At 40.8% G+C, this 14,786-nt stretch overlaps 1 protein-coding gene across 4 annotated transcripts in view; it reads left to right on the top strand.

The window, feature by feature from the left end:
• The window catches only part of phactr3a (phosphatase and actin regulator 3a), a 34,661-nt gene that overhangs the window by 18,428 nt on the left and 1,447 nt on the right, over window positions 1–14,786 (top strand). For 2 of the 4 annotated variants that reach the window (XM_082519610.1, XM_082519609.1), the window contains 9 exons: window positions 3,645–3,809; window positions 5,311–5,478; window positions 6,297–6,512; window positions 8,702–8,930; window positions 9,177–9,427; window positions 10,090–10,243; window positions 14,187–14,242; window positions 14,427–14,488; window positions 14,588–14,728. In XM_082519610.1, the coding sequence (XP_082375736.1) occupies window positions 3,645–3,809; window positions 5,311–5,478; window positions 6,297–6,512; window positions 8,702–8,930; window positions 9,177–9,427; window positions 10,090–10,243; window positions 14,187–14,242; window positions 14,427–14,488; window positions 14,588–14,728 (1,442 nt within the window). The remainder of the gene's footprint in view (window positions 1–3,644; window positions 3,810–5,310; window positions 5,479–6,296; window positions 6,513–8,701; window positions 8,931–9,176; window positions 9,428–10,089; window positions 10,244–14,186; window positions 14,243–14,426; window positions 14,489–14,587; window positions 14,729–14,786) is intronic. The other 2 variants (XM_082519612.1, XM_082519611.1) reach the window with 2 other exon arrangements.

Raw genomic sequence — 14,786 nt, 5'->3', positions numbered from 1 at the left:
GTGTATTTAGCAAAGCAAGGCTTTGCCTCATGTAACCTCACTGCCGAAACTATGTCATTGATATTATCTTACTACCCAGAATGAATCAGTTTCATTCAATAGCTCACAAAAAGCTTCAGAGTTGTATTTATTGCTCACTGATGCTCTTTTGCTTCGTGGTTATCAGTGTGAGAGCATAACATTAAATGTTTGGGATTTATTTATAGTTGCACTTTAATTTTTTACTTTCTATTTTAAAATAATTGGTTCTTCTCAACTAGGGACTCTATATGTGTGTACACATAGAGATGTGTGTGTGTGTGTGTGTGTGGGTGGGTGGGTGGGTGATATCTTTTGCTCCAGAATGTGCTGACAAACTGGTTAAGTGGGGTGTAGTCCCCAGTGGCACACTAAAGCGCTGTTTTTTAGTTTCCTTTCCAAGTGACATTATCATATTGCCTTCCTTTTCCCACTCCTAAATCATTTCTGAGTTCAGACTTCACTGATGCTGTTTAGAGTCTACCATTTGTAGGTTATATTTACCTGTACTCCTAAGGTCAGGAGGTTTATGAGATGCCGGCACATGATTGGAATTACACTGTGTGCAGCCTCGCGTTGAAGTTGCAGGCAGGCGCACAGCAAACGACTGACTGGTCCCCTGCATGAGCATGACACATGGATTTAATAAATCCTATTTACATTAGCATAGTAATTAAAATTGCGCATCATCCCCACACGGTGCATGTCGTCCATTCATGCTTATCTGACACACATTTCGATGCATTCCCATTCAGCGGATAAAGGAAATCTCAACGTGCACGCATGTGTTTTCACCTAATTCTCGCGCTTTCGCCAGACTCCTGTCATTTTCCCTGAATAACCACCCCCTCTATGAAAAATGAACAGTTACTTGATATGCATTATAAATAGCTGCTCTGTGATTGGACGAGGCCGGGTTCTACTGCAAGCTCTTCCGTATAGCAACAGACCCCCCTCTCCCCCCTCCCATCTCTTCTTTTCGCCTCTTCTTCTCCCTGGAATCCCCACCCCCCACCACCCCTCTCTCCTCCTCCCCTCATCTCCTTCCCTCTTTCAAAATGCAGACACATCTCGTCCTCCATGTGGCTTCACCATCTACCCACAATGCACTGGGTGCCGCCACTGGCTTTAGATGTGGCAGTGTCTGTATAGGGGGCTCCTCTCCCCTCTTCTCTCTCCTCCTCTCCTCTGCTTCGGCCTGACTCGCTCCTCCCCCGTCCACCCGGCACCCACTGCTGCGGCAGCATCTGGATGTGGTCGCCATAGCAACAGCAGCGGGCCTGACCCCACCTCCTCTCCCCTTCTCTTCTCTCTCCTCAAACACACACACACTCTCCCCCTAACGCAGACATACCCCTCCTACTCCCCCTCTCCTTCTCTTAAGCTTTTTTTCTCTCTCTCTGAGCGACTGGGTGCATTTCCTTCCAGCTTGACCTGGATTTTGCGTGCGGCACCACATTTGCAACGCTGCATGTGTGACAGTGGTGATGATGAGACGCCGAGATGGATGGTCAACTGACCTGTTTCCAGGAACTTTTAGGGACAAGATGCCAAACTAGAAATTTGCTTCTTTCATATGTCCCTCACCATTGCCTTTTTACGACCCCTGTTCTGTCAGTGTTCAGTTTTTAAATTTGTTCTTTTACTGTTTTTCTAACCTCCTTCTCTTCTTTTTCTTTTTTTATTGGTCTTCTCTTGCTTCTTATTCTCCTTATTTTGCCTCTCCTCTTCTATTTTCCTTCCCCCAACCACTGCCTGCTTTTCACTTTCTTCTCCCTACCCATGTGCTTCAAGAAAGAAGCAAGGGCTGCAAAAAAAAAAAGAGGGTTGAAACAGAGTCAGCTGTATCCACCCTCCTCCATCACTGTACTCCACATCACACCCTGAGCCACTCTCCAAATCCCCCCTCTTCCTCCCAAACCTCCTTTATCACAAATCCTTGCCTCCTCCTCAGCTGATTGTTTGAACAACGCTCCCGGCATTGCGAAGGCAGATATTGCTTCATTTTTGTCACAATGACGCATGTAGCTCTTAAACACGTAGCACATATAGCATATTTCTGCTTTCTTGGCTCTCTTTGTAAAAAATTGCAGGCAAGCCAGCAGCAATATGCGCACATGAATCTGTAGACCCACACTTTTCCAGACATGAGTCATAGCCGCCGCCGTTCATTCAAAATACAAACTTCCTTTAAGAAGGATGCGCAGAGCGCCACAGTCAATAGGGACAACTCATTTACCACAATAAATAAATCGTTACAGTCATGGACCGTGTCGATTGCTACCATATGTTTTAATTTGTTTCTAAAACTGTTTTTTTTTTTTATCTTTTAAAAATTAGATGTTTGTTTGTTTGTTTCATTCAGTATAATTTTTTGCTTGCAGAACTCAACACAAACACACAAGCACATGGTTCACCAGCCTCAGACACAATGTAAACAGACAAGAGTCTACATAGTATTAAAGTATCATGTCTTTATAGGACGATCAAGACAAAATACAGATGTACAAAATACAAATGAAGCATTTTTTTAAAATGCAACTGAAATATATAAAATCAAAGGAAAATGTGCTTGGTATAAATTAAATGTACACCATCCATCCATTCTCATTCATTTTCTCCTTATCAGGGTTGCGAGGGGTGCTGGAGCATATCCCAGCTACCATAGGGTGAGAGGCGGGGTACACCCTGGACAGATCGCCAATCTGACTCAGAGCTGACACAGAGAGAAAGAAACCATTCACACTCACAGTCACACCTATTGGTCAATTTAGAAAAACACCAATTGACCCAATCCTACTAACTGCATGAGGAAGCTGGAGTGCTTAGAGAGAACTCCACCCAGAAAGGCCACGGCCAGATGAGGCAACAGTGCTACCAAATGTACACCAATCAAGTTCATTTCACTTGACCATATCTTATAAAATGTAAAATTTTACACTGTACTTGTATAATAGAATTACATGGAAATTTTACATGTAATTAAATTAGGAGAAGCCTGTATTTTGGGTAGTAACAAAAAACATAATATACTGCATCTCAGCTGTATTTTGGACATTATGGAACATTTTGCAGGTATATACATACAGTGTGAGATACAACAAGTGACATATCAACATGAAGCACAGGAGTGGTTAAAAGGCATCTAATACTATTGTTGTTTTTGGGAAAAGAGCAAAACTGGCACACCTGTTGGTCTTTGGGGAAATGCTTCTTTTGTAGTTTTGTGAGGCTGTCTGTGTCTCTGTGCTTTCATATTTTGCCATATCTTGGACTGTGAGAGAGATTTATTTTGATGCATGACGTACGGCTGGGTGGGAGGGGATTCACAGGGAAATAGCAGCCATCAGGGAGCGTGCCTTGATCAAATTAGTCTTTCTAATTCAATCTGTTCACAGCACTTGGACTCTATCATGGTTTATTCACTAAGGTGAGCATACTAATTGGGCCCTTGCTCCTCTCTTTCCCTCTCTCTCTCTGTTTCATCTCTCACCTCCACCCCTTTTCCCCTTTGACTTTTCTTTGCCTTCTTTTTTTCTGTTTCATTCACCTTCAAATCCCCACCCACTCTGTCCTCAACTCATTTCGCTTGCTGTAAAACCTCTCCACCCTCTGTCATCATGCAGTAGATGTGGTGGACCAGCAGAGGGTGCTGAGGACCGGTTGCTTGGTGACTGGGGTGCACACACCGCCAATCCGACGTAACAGCAAGCTGGCCACCCTGGGGCGCATCTTCAAGCCCTGGAAGTGGAGGAAAAAGAAAAACGAGAAGCTCAAGCAGAGTTCCACAGGTAAGATGAGAACATGTGTTTGTATTTCCAGGTTTCGTACACGATGAAACCTGCAAAAAATGCATAATTTTTTATTTTTTTTATTTAAGCCACATAGATGAGAAGCACAACATGGTTCATACTAAGGAAAGACCTGATACATGTCTTTTAATCTTACTCTCACTGAATCAGATGATTGTTATAAGAGCAAAGCTGTAGGTGTGACATAATGTCAATTAGAATATTTTTTCTTGCATTGCATCACATATCAAAGTTGAATGTTTTAAACTATGTTTCAGTGTTTCGCATCAATAATCTCCTGTTTTTTACATCATATTTTTTACTTTTACATTTCAGTTAGTCACAGTGGTAAACATCAGATGTTGTTATTAGAAAACATATTACCAGAGTCCCCAAAGACTTGTAGCCATCTGGCTGGAATATTTTGCCTGCTGTACAAGAGAAAGGATTTTAAACTTTTTCATAATTGAATATATTGATTTGTTAGTAGAGTTATAGTTTCTATCTTTTAAAATCATTCATTTTAGTTTAGTTTTTATTACTCTCAATATTTGTTCAAGTCTCTTTTTAATAACACGGACAAGAATTTTTCAGCGGCCAGTTAAAAGTTCAGGGCAGACATTACAATTATAAACACTTTATGAAAGCAAATCACTTACAGTCATGTAGACATCCCGGTCTTACAACAATCCCAAAAGCTAAATACAAAATGTATAAAATTTCATTTATTAAACAATATTTAATATTTATTATATTTTGATTTATTATTTCTAAATTTTAAAAAAATTGATACCCACTTTTAATTTTATTTAACTATTTTAAACTTCTTTTTCTGTTTCCTTAAAAAAAGTTAATTATAAACATTGTATTTTGTTTTAAAATATAAGCAGAGTGAGCAAAATCTGTATAGGGCAAATTAATAGCTGCATGACAACCATCTTCAAATTTCGAGGCTAAAATGTAATGGCTACGATATCAGATTGCTGCTGCTGCAAAAATGCATTTAATGTTTATTTTCTATTAATTTTATTAATTTTTTTTTTTTTTAGATGCGATCATAATGTTAGGATCCACTCAAAGTATACGGACCTTAATATTGATTTATCCCGAGTCACCTTGTGTGTCTACTTTTAAAAGCAGCATAATATTTGCTGAAGACAAGACTAAATGTGATGGCCTTGCTGTAATGGAGACTGATGTTGAATGAAGGTGACAGAAAGAGTGAATGTCATTTAAGGAAATCACAGTTGGTCACATCAGAGGTGTGCAGCAGTGTTTTTCAGCCCATCCTGCTGATAACTGCTCTCTGATAACTGTTCTTATCTGGACACAATGTCCAGTTAAGAGCTGCAATCTGATTGGTTATTCTATAAATTCAAAGCTAATTTGGAAGAACTTAAAAACGAATTCTATCTAGCTTTATATCACGTGTGTGTATTCTTATGGGTGAACTACTCTCACCAACAAATGAACTACATTCAGTTTCATTCTCCATTCACAGATGTAGCATTATCGAGTGGCCTTCTATGCCACGACCCAAACTCCACCACCCAAGGCTGCTGCTCCGATGGTGCGGTCTTACTTGGAGGATTTGGGGGACCATTGAATCCAAACCTCACAGTAAGCAGTGTGGAATACCTTGGTCCTGAGGAGGAGCATCCCCCTTCAGGTAGGACAATCTCCTGCTGTACTCAATGAAAACTAATCAATGGATATTATGGAACTGCAAAAGCAACAGATGAGGGGGAAATGGATTTGTGAAGTGGACGTGGCTGGATGTCTTTAACCCAGCATCAAAAGATCAATATGGTATGATGTTGCCGCAATTTGATAAAATCCTGTTTGGAGGGAAAAACGAAAGGAAGAGAGGAACTTTATTTTGTTACTTTCTCGCAAAAGCTCACAAATGTATGTTGACTTTAGAATTAAATTATTGGTTTATGTATTGCAAGATATCATAAGGAAAGCCTTGAGTTGGATGTAAACATTTTGCAATGCAAGTGTAATCCACTGTGCTGGCTTTCTCAAATGAAACTGAGATGCTTGTTTATGAACCCGTTTTTGGCACTTTGTACCAGTAGAGGGCAGCAAAGGCAAAGGGATTTTAATCGTCATGCTCGGCTGGAATAATTACAAAACTAGGGAATTTGTGAATGCTTGGATGTGTTTGGAACTGGTGCAGCAAATAAGTACATTTTGTTAATTTTTTAAAGAGAGGCTTTGGCAGATTTTAAGTGTCAAGTTTTTAAATCAGGCGGAAACTGAGGAATTTTCATTTACTTTGTATTTAGCCAAAGTAAATGAGAGTTTGCATGGTTTCACCACACATATTAAGTATGATTTCTCTGTAACAAAAGTCCATAAACGAGCTGTCTCCAGCTTTTGGAATCAATCAAAATGACATTTTATAGATTATGTGCTGTGAAACTCTTTGATTGAGACTATTTGAATAAATGCCTTTTTTCCTCCTTCTTTAATGTTCTTCAGTAGCCGCTCCTTTCCAAGACTGTGATCGGGTGGAGGAAAATGTGCGACTACAGGAGGAGGAGGGAAATGAGGAGGTGCACCCTGCAGGGGATTTATCTGAGGGACTGCAAGACATGGGAGAACAGATGGAAGAGAGATCAGAGGAAGAGATTCCTCCAGGAACTTCCCCACCACAAGTACCTCCAAAACTTTTGCCCCAGCTGAGTACTGGAGATGGTGAGTGCTGAGTAAATAACTGTCATTTTCATCCACATGTAGTGGCGTGAAAACATATTTACCCTCTTCTTGATTTCAGAATTTGTTTTAGATGATCAAATACATTTTAATATTAGACAAATATACCCTGAGCAAATACAAAATGCAGTTTTTAAAGGATAATTTAATTTATTAAGGGAGAAAGGCGATCCAGCCTGTGTGAAAAAGTAATTGCCCCCTAAACAACCTTTGTTGCAAGAACTGCAGCAATCGAGCATTTGCGACAACTACTAGTCTCTCACGGTGGAGTGGAGCATTTAGCCACGTTGGAGGGTTTTTGGGTGGCTTGTTTAAGGTCATGCCAAAGCATCTCAATCTGATTTAAATCTGGACTTTGACTAGGTCAGTGTTTTTTGAGCCATCCAGAGGTACACTGGTGTGTTTCAGGTCATTGTCCTGCTGCATAGCCCAAAGTGTTTTAGCCTCAGGGCATGAACCGATGGCTGGATATTCTCCTTCAGGATTTCCTGTACAGAACAGAGTTCATGGTTCCATCCATTAGAACAAGTCATCCAGGTCCTGAAGCAGCAAAGCCGCCCCAGACCATCACTCTACCACCCCCATGTTTGAATACTGTTATGATGTTCTTTTTATGAAATGCTGTCATAGGTTCACACCAGATTTTACTGAAAAAATAATTCAAAAAGTTCAGCTTTTGTCTCATCAGCCCAGAGAATATTTTCCCAAAAGTCCTAGGGGATCATCGAGATGTTTTCAGCAAATGTGAGACGAGCCTTTGTGTTCTTTTTGGGCAGCACTGGTTTTTTCCTCAGCACACTTTTGCCAGTTTTGCCTATTTTCTTATTGTTGAATCGTGAATACTGACATTAACTGAGGCAAGTGAGGCCTGCAGGTCTTCAGATGTTGTTGTGGGTTGTTTTGTGACCTTCCGCATAAGTTGTCGATGGGCTTTTGAAGTAATTTTGGTAGGCTAGTCACTCCTGGGAAGGTTCTCCACTGTTCCAGGTTTTCTCCATTTGTGGATCATGCCTCTCAATGGAATCCCAAAGCCTTAGAAATAACATTGTAACCCTTTTCAGTCTGATGGATGTCAATTACTTTCTCATCTGTTTCCAGATCACAGCATGATGGGTTGCTTTTTGAAGTCTTTTAGCCAACCTCACTTTGTCAGACATGTTCTATTTAAGTGATTTCTCGATTCAGCAGGTCAGGGTATGGCTCATATTTTTAGTATTTACTTAAGTTATATTTGTCTAATATTAAAATATAAAAATTGTTTGGTGATCTGAAACATTCAAGTGCAACAAATATCCAGAAAATTATGAAAATAAGAAAGGGTGCAAATACTTTTTTGCAGCACTGTAAGAGCTGTATAAAGCATATCTCTATCTGAACTGTATGCTGGTAAATACAATTGAAGCAAGATAACAAGCAAAGACATTTATTTTTAATAAGTGTAAATGTGATGTGAATGTACCCTTTAGAGTCAACACAGTGCAATGCAATTAAACACCAATGGACTATTTTTGGAAGATGTGCTTGACAGTGTTTCCTCCACCATCAACACCACTCAGTGGTGGAGGAACTGTTTCCTTTCCTTAAGTAAAAGTACCAGTACCACAGTTATAAAATACTGCGTTAAAAGTAATAGTCCTAGATCTTTAAATTAAGTAGTAAGGCGTACTGAATTCAAACTTATACTTTTGTCATAAAATATAATTCCATACAAGAGAGGTGCTCACATTTACTGATGGTCAGTTAATCAAATGCATGTGACTAGCAAAACCTAGCTGCTACTTATATTAATCAGTAAAAGTGTTTTTCACACACTGCTTCTGGATTTATGCATGTATTGTGCAGCTTTTGGTAAATGAATAATAACACACTATACCTGCCTGCTAAGGACCATATGAATTTTTTATTATGTCCTGATAAATTAAACCTTAGCACTGAAAGAGAGTGTACTTTCTTTTTCACATCACTGTGTGGTTCAATAAAAACTGCAGAGCACAAATATCAATCTCATTTCTTTGCACGAAATCCTTGCAAAAACCTCATTTCCTTCACACACGCCATTCTCTTGTCATATTTAGCAGATGTCAAGAAATAAACAAATAATAGAGAAATAAAATAATATGCTAAAGATAGATAAGAAGACATTAATTAACCTGCTCATCTTCATTTGTCAGATTCAGGTCCTCTATCACTCCCTATTCATCTGCCCAACTCCTACCTCCCCAAGGAGCCTCTACCCAGGGCCACAGAAAGTCTGGCCTCAATGACCCTGCCACTAAGAGGGCCTCTGGCCAACCCCTCAGGGTCCCCACATCTAGGCAATATGATACACCCTCCCATGCCCCCTAGCTGCATAATGGAGGAACTGCAAAGAGCTTTCGCTTCTAAGAACAGACAGGAGAGGTGAGTCTGAAGTGAACCCATACAGCTGTTTACATGTGATTTTGCCTTTTACCATTGCCACTGGATTGCTACAGAGCTCTTTTGTTGGTTTATCACTATTCTACTACGTCAATTTATGACTTCATCGTAATATAGTCTGCGTCTAATATACTGTGATAGTATTTTGTAAATTATAATGGCCTATAATTTCCTCAACTAAAATGTTGCCTTTAAATCCACTGTCCACATCCGCATCATGTTCCTCAGTGTCCACGATGGGTGTGAGCAGGGCTCACCCCCACGGATGTGGTGCTCCGACGGACGGCTCTCTCGCTCCTGCAGCTCGGACAACCAACACACATCGTCTCTGGGGGGAAGTTGTGTGGGGTTTGGAGGGTCTGACTGGCCCAAGAAGGAGGCAGAGGAGAACAAGGAGAATGTGCGGCTGGACCAGTGCTTCTCCAACACCTCAGGCCTCCCCACCGACTTGGACGGCTGGAACGAGTCTGTTATCTCTGGTGGGTTGGCCAATGTAAAAGTGCATGCAGAGTTTGCACATTCTGGTTTTGAACAGGGTGCACTTGTTTTACAAATGAAACATTTACACTCAACGGGATGAAAGTCTTGCATTTGCATCAATTTTAGGATTTTTGAGTAAGCTTACACTCATTATGGGCACAAATGTTTTGCTCATTTCAGGCTTTTAATGATTTCATTTAATTGTTCTTTTCTAGAGTGGAGTGATTGTACAGTATACATCTTTAATCGCTTTAAAAACAAGAATTAGATGCACAAGTTTGAATTCATTTCTCTTTTTTTTCTAATCCACACTGTCCTGTTCCACTTGTTCTTATTCACATGTTGTGCATGATAAGGAGACATGAGGGCTTGGTTATTGGTGATAAGAAATACCTGAACACTTAATTTTCAAGTATGAACTTTACCATGTGTAATCCACTGTCTTATACTACACAGCAAAACACCCAACAAGTTTCTGCCCAAATATTTCCAAACGCCACTGTAAACAATTATCTGTTAGTGTGGAGGTTTGGATGAGATAAAGTAGCCATTGGCAGCCATTGTTAGGATATGAATAGGAAGAAATCCCTTACAAAGTTCTCCAAAGTTTAAAAATAAGTGACAGCGCTCTGTGTTTTAATGCTTGCATGCGTGGTTGTAGGCACACTTCCTCGCAGGCTAAGGAAGGAGTTGCTGGCTTTCAAACTACGAAACAGGCCCAGCAAGCAGGAGCTGGAAGACAGGAATATCTTCCCAGCAAGGAGTGATCAGGAGCGCCAGGAAATTCGCCAGCAGATTGAGATGAAACTCGCCAAGTAAGCTATGAAATATTCTTTTGACTGCTGTCTGTGGAGTATTAGTGATTAATTTGTCATAATACCTGCAACAAAACCTTGGTCATTTTAGAAAAAGCAGTTTAGGTTATGTAGGTTGCCTTGTGAAGATATCTTTTAACTCAGTAACATCAACTTTGCTGGGGGGTTTTAAAGCCATGGTTCCATATTAGTGTCGTGTAGTCTCCATGTAATTCATTATGTAACAATGCACTGTAAGCCCAAAAAACATCTGGGCAGTGTCTTTCCAGGGTAAACGTATATTCTTAATTGCCTGGGTTACACAACAGCTAAGAGTAGGTGGAGGTGTGAGATAAACAATGGCTCTAACTGGATTATCCGAGTCTTTTGCACAGACTTGATTTATCTTGCACAATCTGCTCAGATTGCTTATGTGTAGTTCTTTTTTTTTTCTTACTAAAGGTCAGTTCTTAGTTTTGGAATGTTTTGTTATGTTCTTAGTTTTAAACTTAGAAGTTACCCATTGTGGTAATAGTACATCTATTCAAACAAGGCCAAACTGAATAAAACAATTTAATATATTCCGCAGAATAAAAAATGTACCAGAAATTCTTAGATGCCTTTAAAAACTTGCCACTCTTCAGCTTTCTGGAATACAACGGGTACAGACAGACAGTTCTTCCAGGAAATGTCTCTGTACAAAAGCGCTGCCAGGACATTAATTTTTTTTTTCTTTTCTTTTCTAATGTAAGTGAGAAACTTGATGTTCAAAGACTAACAGCGGAGGTCTCGTGTCACAAGACTGGGGCTCTTTAACACAGCCGTATCAAACAGGGGCACGGCACAGTGTTGCATAACCCACTATGCAATAACTCCCAGCCAAGCGCAGAGTGCCAACCACACTTTCTAAAGAACAAGATCTACAGTCTGTCTGCGGGAGAACTAATAATACTCCCGCCTCCTCATTTTCTTAGATTTACTGGAGGAAAATATATTATTATTTGGGGGAGAGGAAAACAGGTTTAAAGCATTCTCGAGCAAAAACACTCTACTCAAAGGTGAGGATGGAGCATGGCTGTAGCTTACATAAGCGCTTCAGGGTCTATATTTCAAGACAGAGAAGTTCCACTTGTAGCACAGCGGTTGTTACATAAAGACGTATATACAGAGCACTGGCTTTTGCTGAACTACTCCTTCTTGATTTCATTTTGTAAAGAATTTAGACAGCCATAAATCAAAGGAGCATCAGTGGGGATACCCAAAGCAGTCTTATTTGGGTGAACCTCTGCACTGCCCAGGTTTGTAGAATGATCTGGGTTCAATACAATTCATATGAGTTAAGCGGCAGAGAAAAAAAATCTACCTCTCTGTACTCATGCTGAATGATCATCCATCCTGTCAGTGATAAATGACCTTTCTATCTTTAGAATCGCACCACCTGGCACTTGTGCTGCAGTCATACTGTGCTGTTTCCAATCTTAGCTCCTGACACTGTTCAATAATGCATCTCCCCATGAGCTCCCTCCTCTCCATAAATGTCGGGGAGTTATAGCAGCAGAAATAATAGCAGGAGGGGGTGGGGGGTTTGCTACTGTACTTGAAACATGAAGGAAGCTTGGAATGGCCAATTTCGTCTCCTTGTTGCAGTTGGCAGCTGAAACAAAAGATCGAGCGCCTCCATCAACCACACGTGGGCGTTTCTATTGTTTTGATTTTTTTTGTATTCCTCCCCCGGCAGGCATAGTTTGGTTTTCTATTTTAACTCATTTTCCTGCGAACATCTCAACTCAAGTGTCTAATGGAGATCCCTAAACCGATGGGCGTTTATGCGTCATTGCAGTATTCTGGGGGATCCCTTTTAAACATCTTACTTCTTCTCGTTCAGAAAGCGGTGGGTGATGTAGCGTTACAGTTATGAGTCAGAGTGTGGATATTCAGGGTTCCCCAAAATATAAAATCTCCTCACTTGAGAGCAGAGGGGTAATGTAGCTTTCGTGATTCATACATCTCACAAGGAAATCTCATTTGCCCACCAAAATAGCATCCAATCTTGACAGTAATGTGTTATTTATTCAACTCACCCACAAAGACCAAAAAAATATAATTAAGGGGCTGTTTCTAAAAATAGCCACAGCTTCTGCATAAAGCGCATAGGGCTCTTTCTGGAGTAGTGAAATCCCCTCCCCTGTGTTACTAGGCAGAAGACAGAATTTGTGCAGGAAGACTGTATTGTCTTAAGGATACCAAGTATCGTTGCTAAGCAACAAGGCGATCAGGTCAATAATAGTGTGGCTGGTGGCATCCACTAGGGCATTGGAAGCGATATTCCTGTTCCATGTGTTTAAAATGTAATATCCTCGGAGCTGTGGGAACACTTTGTCTTTGTTTATCGAAGAGTCATGAGGCAAAGAAAAGCAGCACGTTGGGCTGTTTCCCCCCAATGAGGTTTTAAGATATTGGCATTCACACAAATATACATAAAAAAATTAAGTAAGGCTTAATAAATACATATGTGTGCATGTATATGTTTATAAAGATGGGATCCTCATATTCTGATGGAACAAAATGCTGTAATCATTGTAGACACCCTTCTGCTTTTTGTTCCATTTCTAATCACACGTCTCAGAGGAGACCTCACCAAGGGAGCCAAGCTATTGAATAATTCCTCATGCGACTCCACGCGCTGTGTCTGGTCACACATGTTAATTAACAAAGACTTGTTGCTTGAATGTACTCATTATCCTATGCAGCGTTGAGTAAAAACACAGAGAGCATCTGAAAAAATAAAAATCACACACCAGATTTTTCCGCTATCTTTTTTTTCTGCCAGTTTTGTGTCCCTTAATTAAAAGGCATGTCAAGAAAATGAGTTTGAGCTTAATGCTCATTACACAGTGCAACAGAGACCTGCATAGTTTGTGCATGGATGGTGAAAACAGCTCTCTCACAGATGTGGTTTTCTATTGTATTAACAGACTTTTAGAATACAACAATTTAATTGGCTGCTATGTGCCCGTCTATCCAGCGATAAACACACAAAACCTCATTCAGCTCGTTCTATGTGACTTAACTTTGATCTGTTACAGAACAAGAACTATAAAGAGTCCAAATATTGGTTTGGTCAAAAGGATAAAGAGAGCCCTGCTGTGCTCTACCCTCTCTGTCCTTTCCACCTGTAGAGGTGCACTGTGATGTGTGCCGCACGCTGTCTGAAGCTGAGCCCTTTGTATAAATAATAAATATCAGCAGCAGCAAAAGATATTGAACTTTGAAGACCTTTTGGGCTCTTTGATGGTGATGGGTCAGCATGTGGGAGCCTAAATTCAGTCATTTGAGCACCACCACTGAGAGATTGTATTATATCACAAAGTAAATTATGTTTTTTATAACAATATTTCCTCATTTAAAAAACAAAAACAAAATAGGAAAAACTGAATTCAACTGGTGCAACAAAGAGGGTGAGAGATGACTGTGGCAGTAGTCCAGCGCACATCAGGAGGAGGCTGGGGATGCCTTTAGCGAGAGCCCGCTATGCCCCGCCTCCATTAATTCGGCATGCAGTAACCAGGGAGACTGGGGGGAGTCGCGCACCAGCAGCTCATCACGACCCAGTTGAAAAGCGCGTGTAGCGAGTAGTAGAGAGGAGAGCCTTCACTGCTGCGGCGTTGTGCAGCAGATACTACCGCATCTGAGATGCAGCACACAGTACCCGAGAAATAATTAGCAGACTTCTCAAAATAATAATAACAACAACAAAAAAGGAGAATTAGCTTCGCTGATTGTTCCAGATGTGGGGAGCGCCTCCGCTGAAGTCTCACAGCCGCGGTTTGGATGCGAGATGGAAACATAGGGGATTCCTCTCGAGAACGCGCACAGCGAAGAAGCTGCAGCCCGTTTAAAGAGGACCGGACAGGTTATCTGAAGATACGATGGTTCAAAACGTGGTTTTGGTGTTTCTCCGCAGGAGGCTGAGCCAGAGACCGAATGTGGAGGAGCTGGAGAGTCGGAACATTTTGAAACGTGAGTTCAAACACCGCAAAACTACTCCCGAATACTTCACTCACAGCGAAGTATCTCACAGAGAGGCATGCCATATACATCATGCATTAATCAGCGCAGTAAACAACGCATGAGTACACTTTTTTCTTCATTTTTAAAAAATTTAATTATGAATTTTTAAAAGGAGCTGTTTTTACTTTCTTAGAGAGAAACGACCAGACAGAACAAGAGGAGAGGAGGGAGATCAAACAGCGGCTAAACAGAAAGGTGAGACTCCGTTTCTATTAAATACACTGTTCTGATGCTCTGGTTACTTCAATGTAAACAACAGACGGTGACAAATGTTTGGCACCTTGTCTCTTCCAGCTCAACCAGCGGCCCACGGTAGATGAACTGCGGGACAGAAAGATCCTCATCCGCTTCAGTGACTATGTGGAGGTAGCTAAAGCTCAGGACTACGACAGGAGAGCAGACAAGCCCTGGACTCGTCTGTCAGCAGCAGACAAGGTATGTATTGGATAGTGCAGTCACATCACGTTGATCTCTATGTCTTATTGCCACCACT

Source organism: Aulonocara stuartgranti (assembly GCF_965226115.1).
Source record: "Aulonocara stuartgranti genome assembly, chromosome: 20".
Lineage (NCBI taxonomy): Eukaryota > Metazoa > Chordata > Actinopteri > Cichliformes > Cichlidae > Aulonocara > Aulonocara stuartgranti.
Note: the sequence above shows the minus strand (reverse complement) of the source record. Positions and strands in the feature narration are given on the sequence as shown.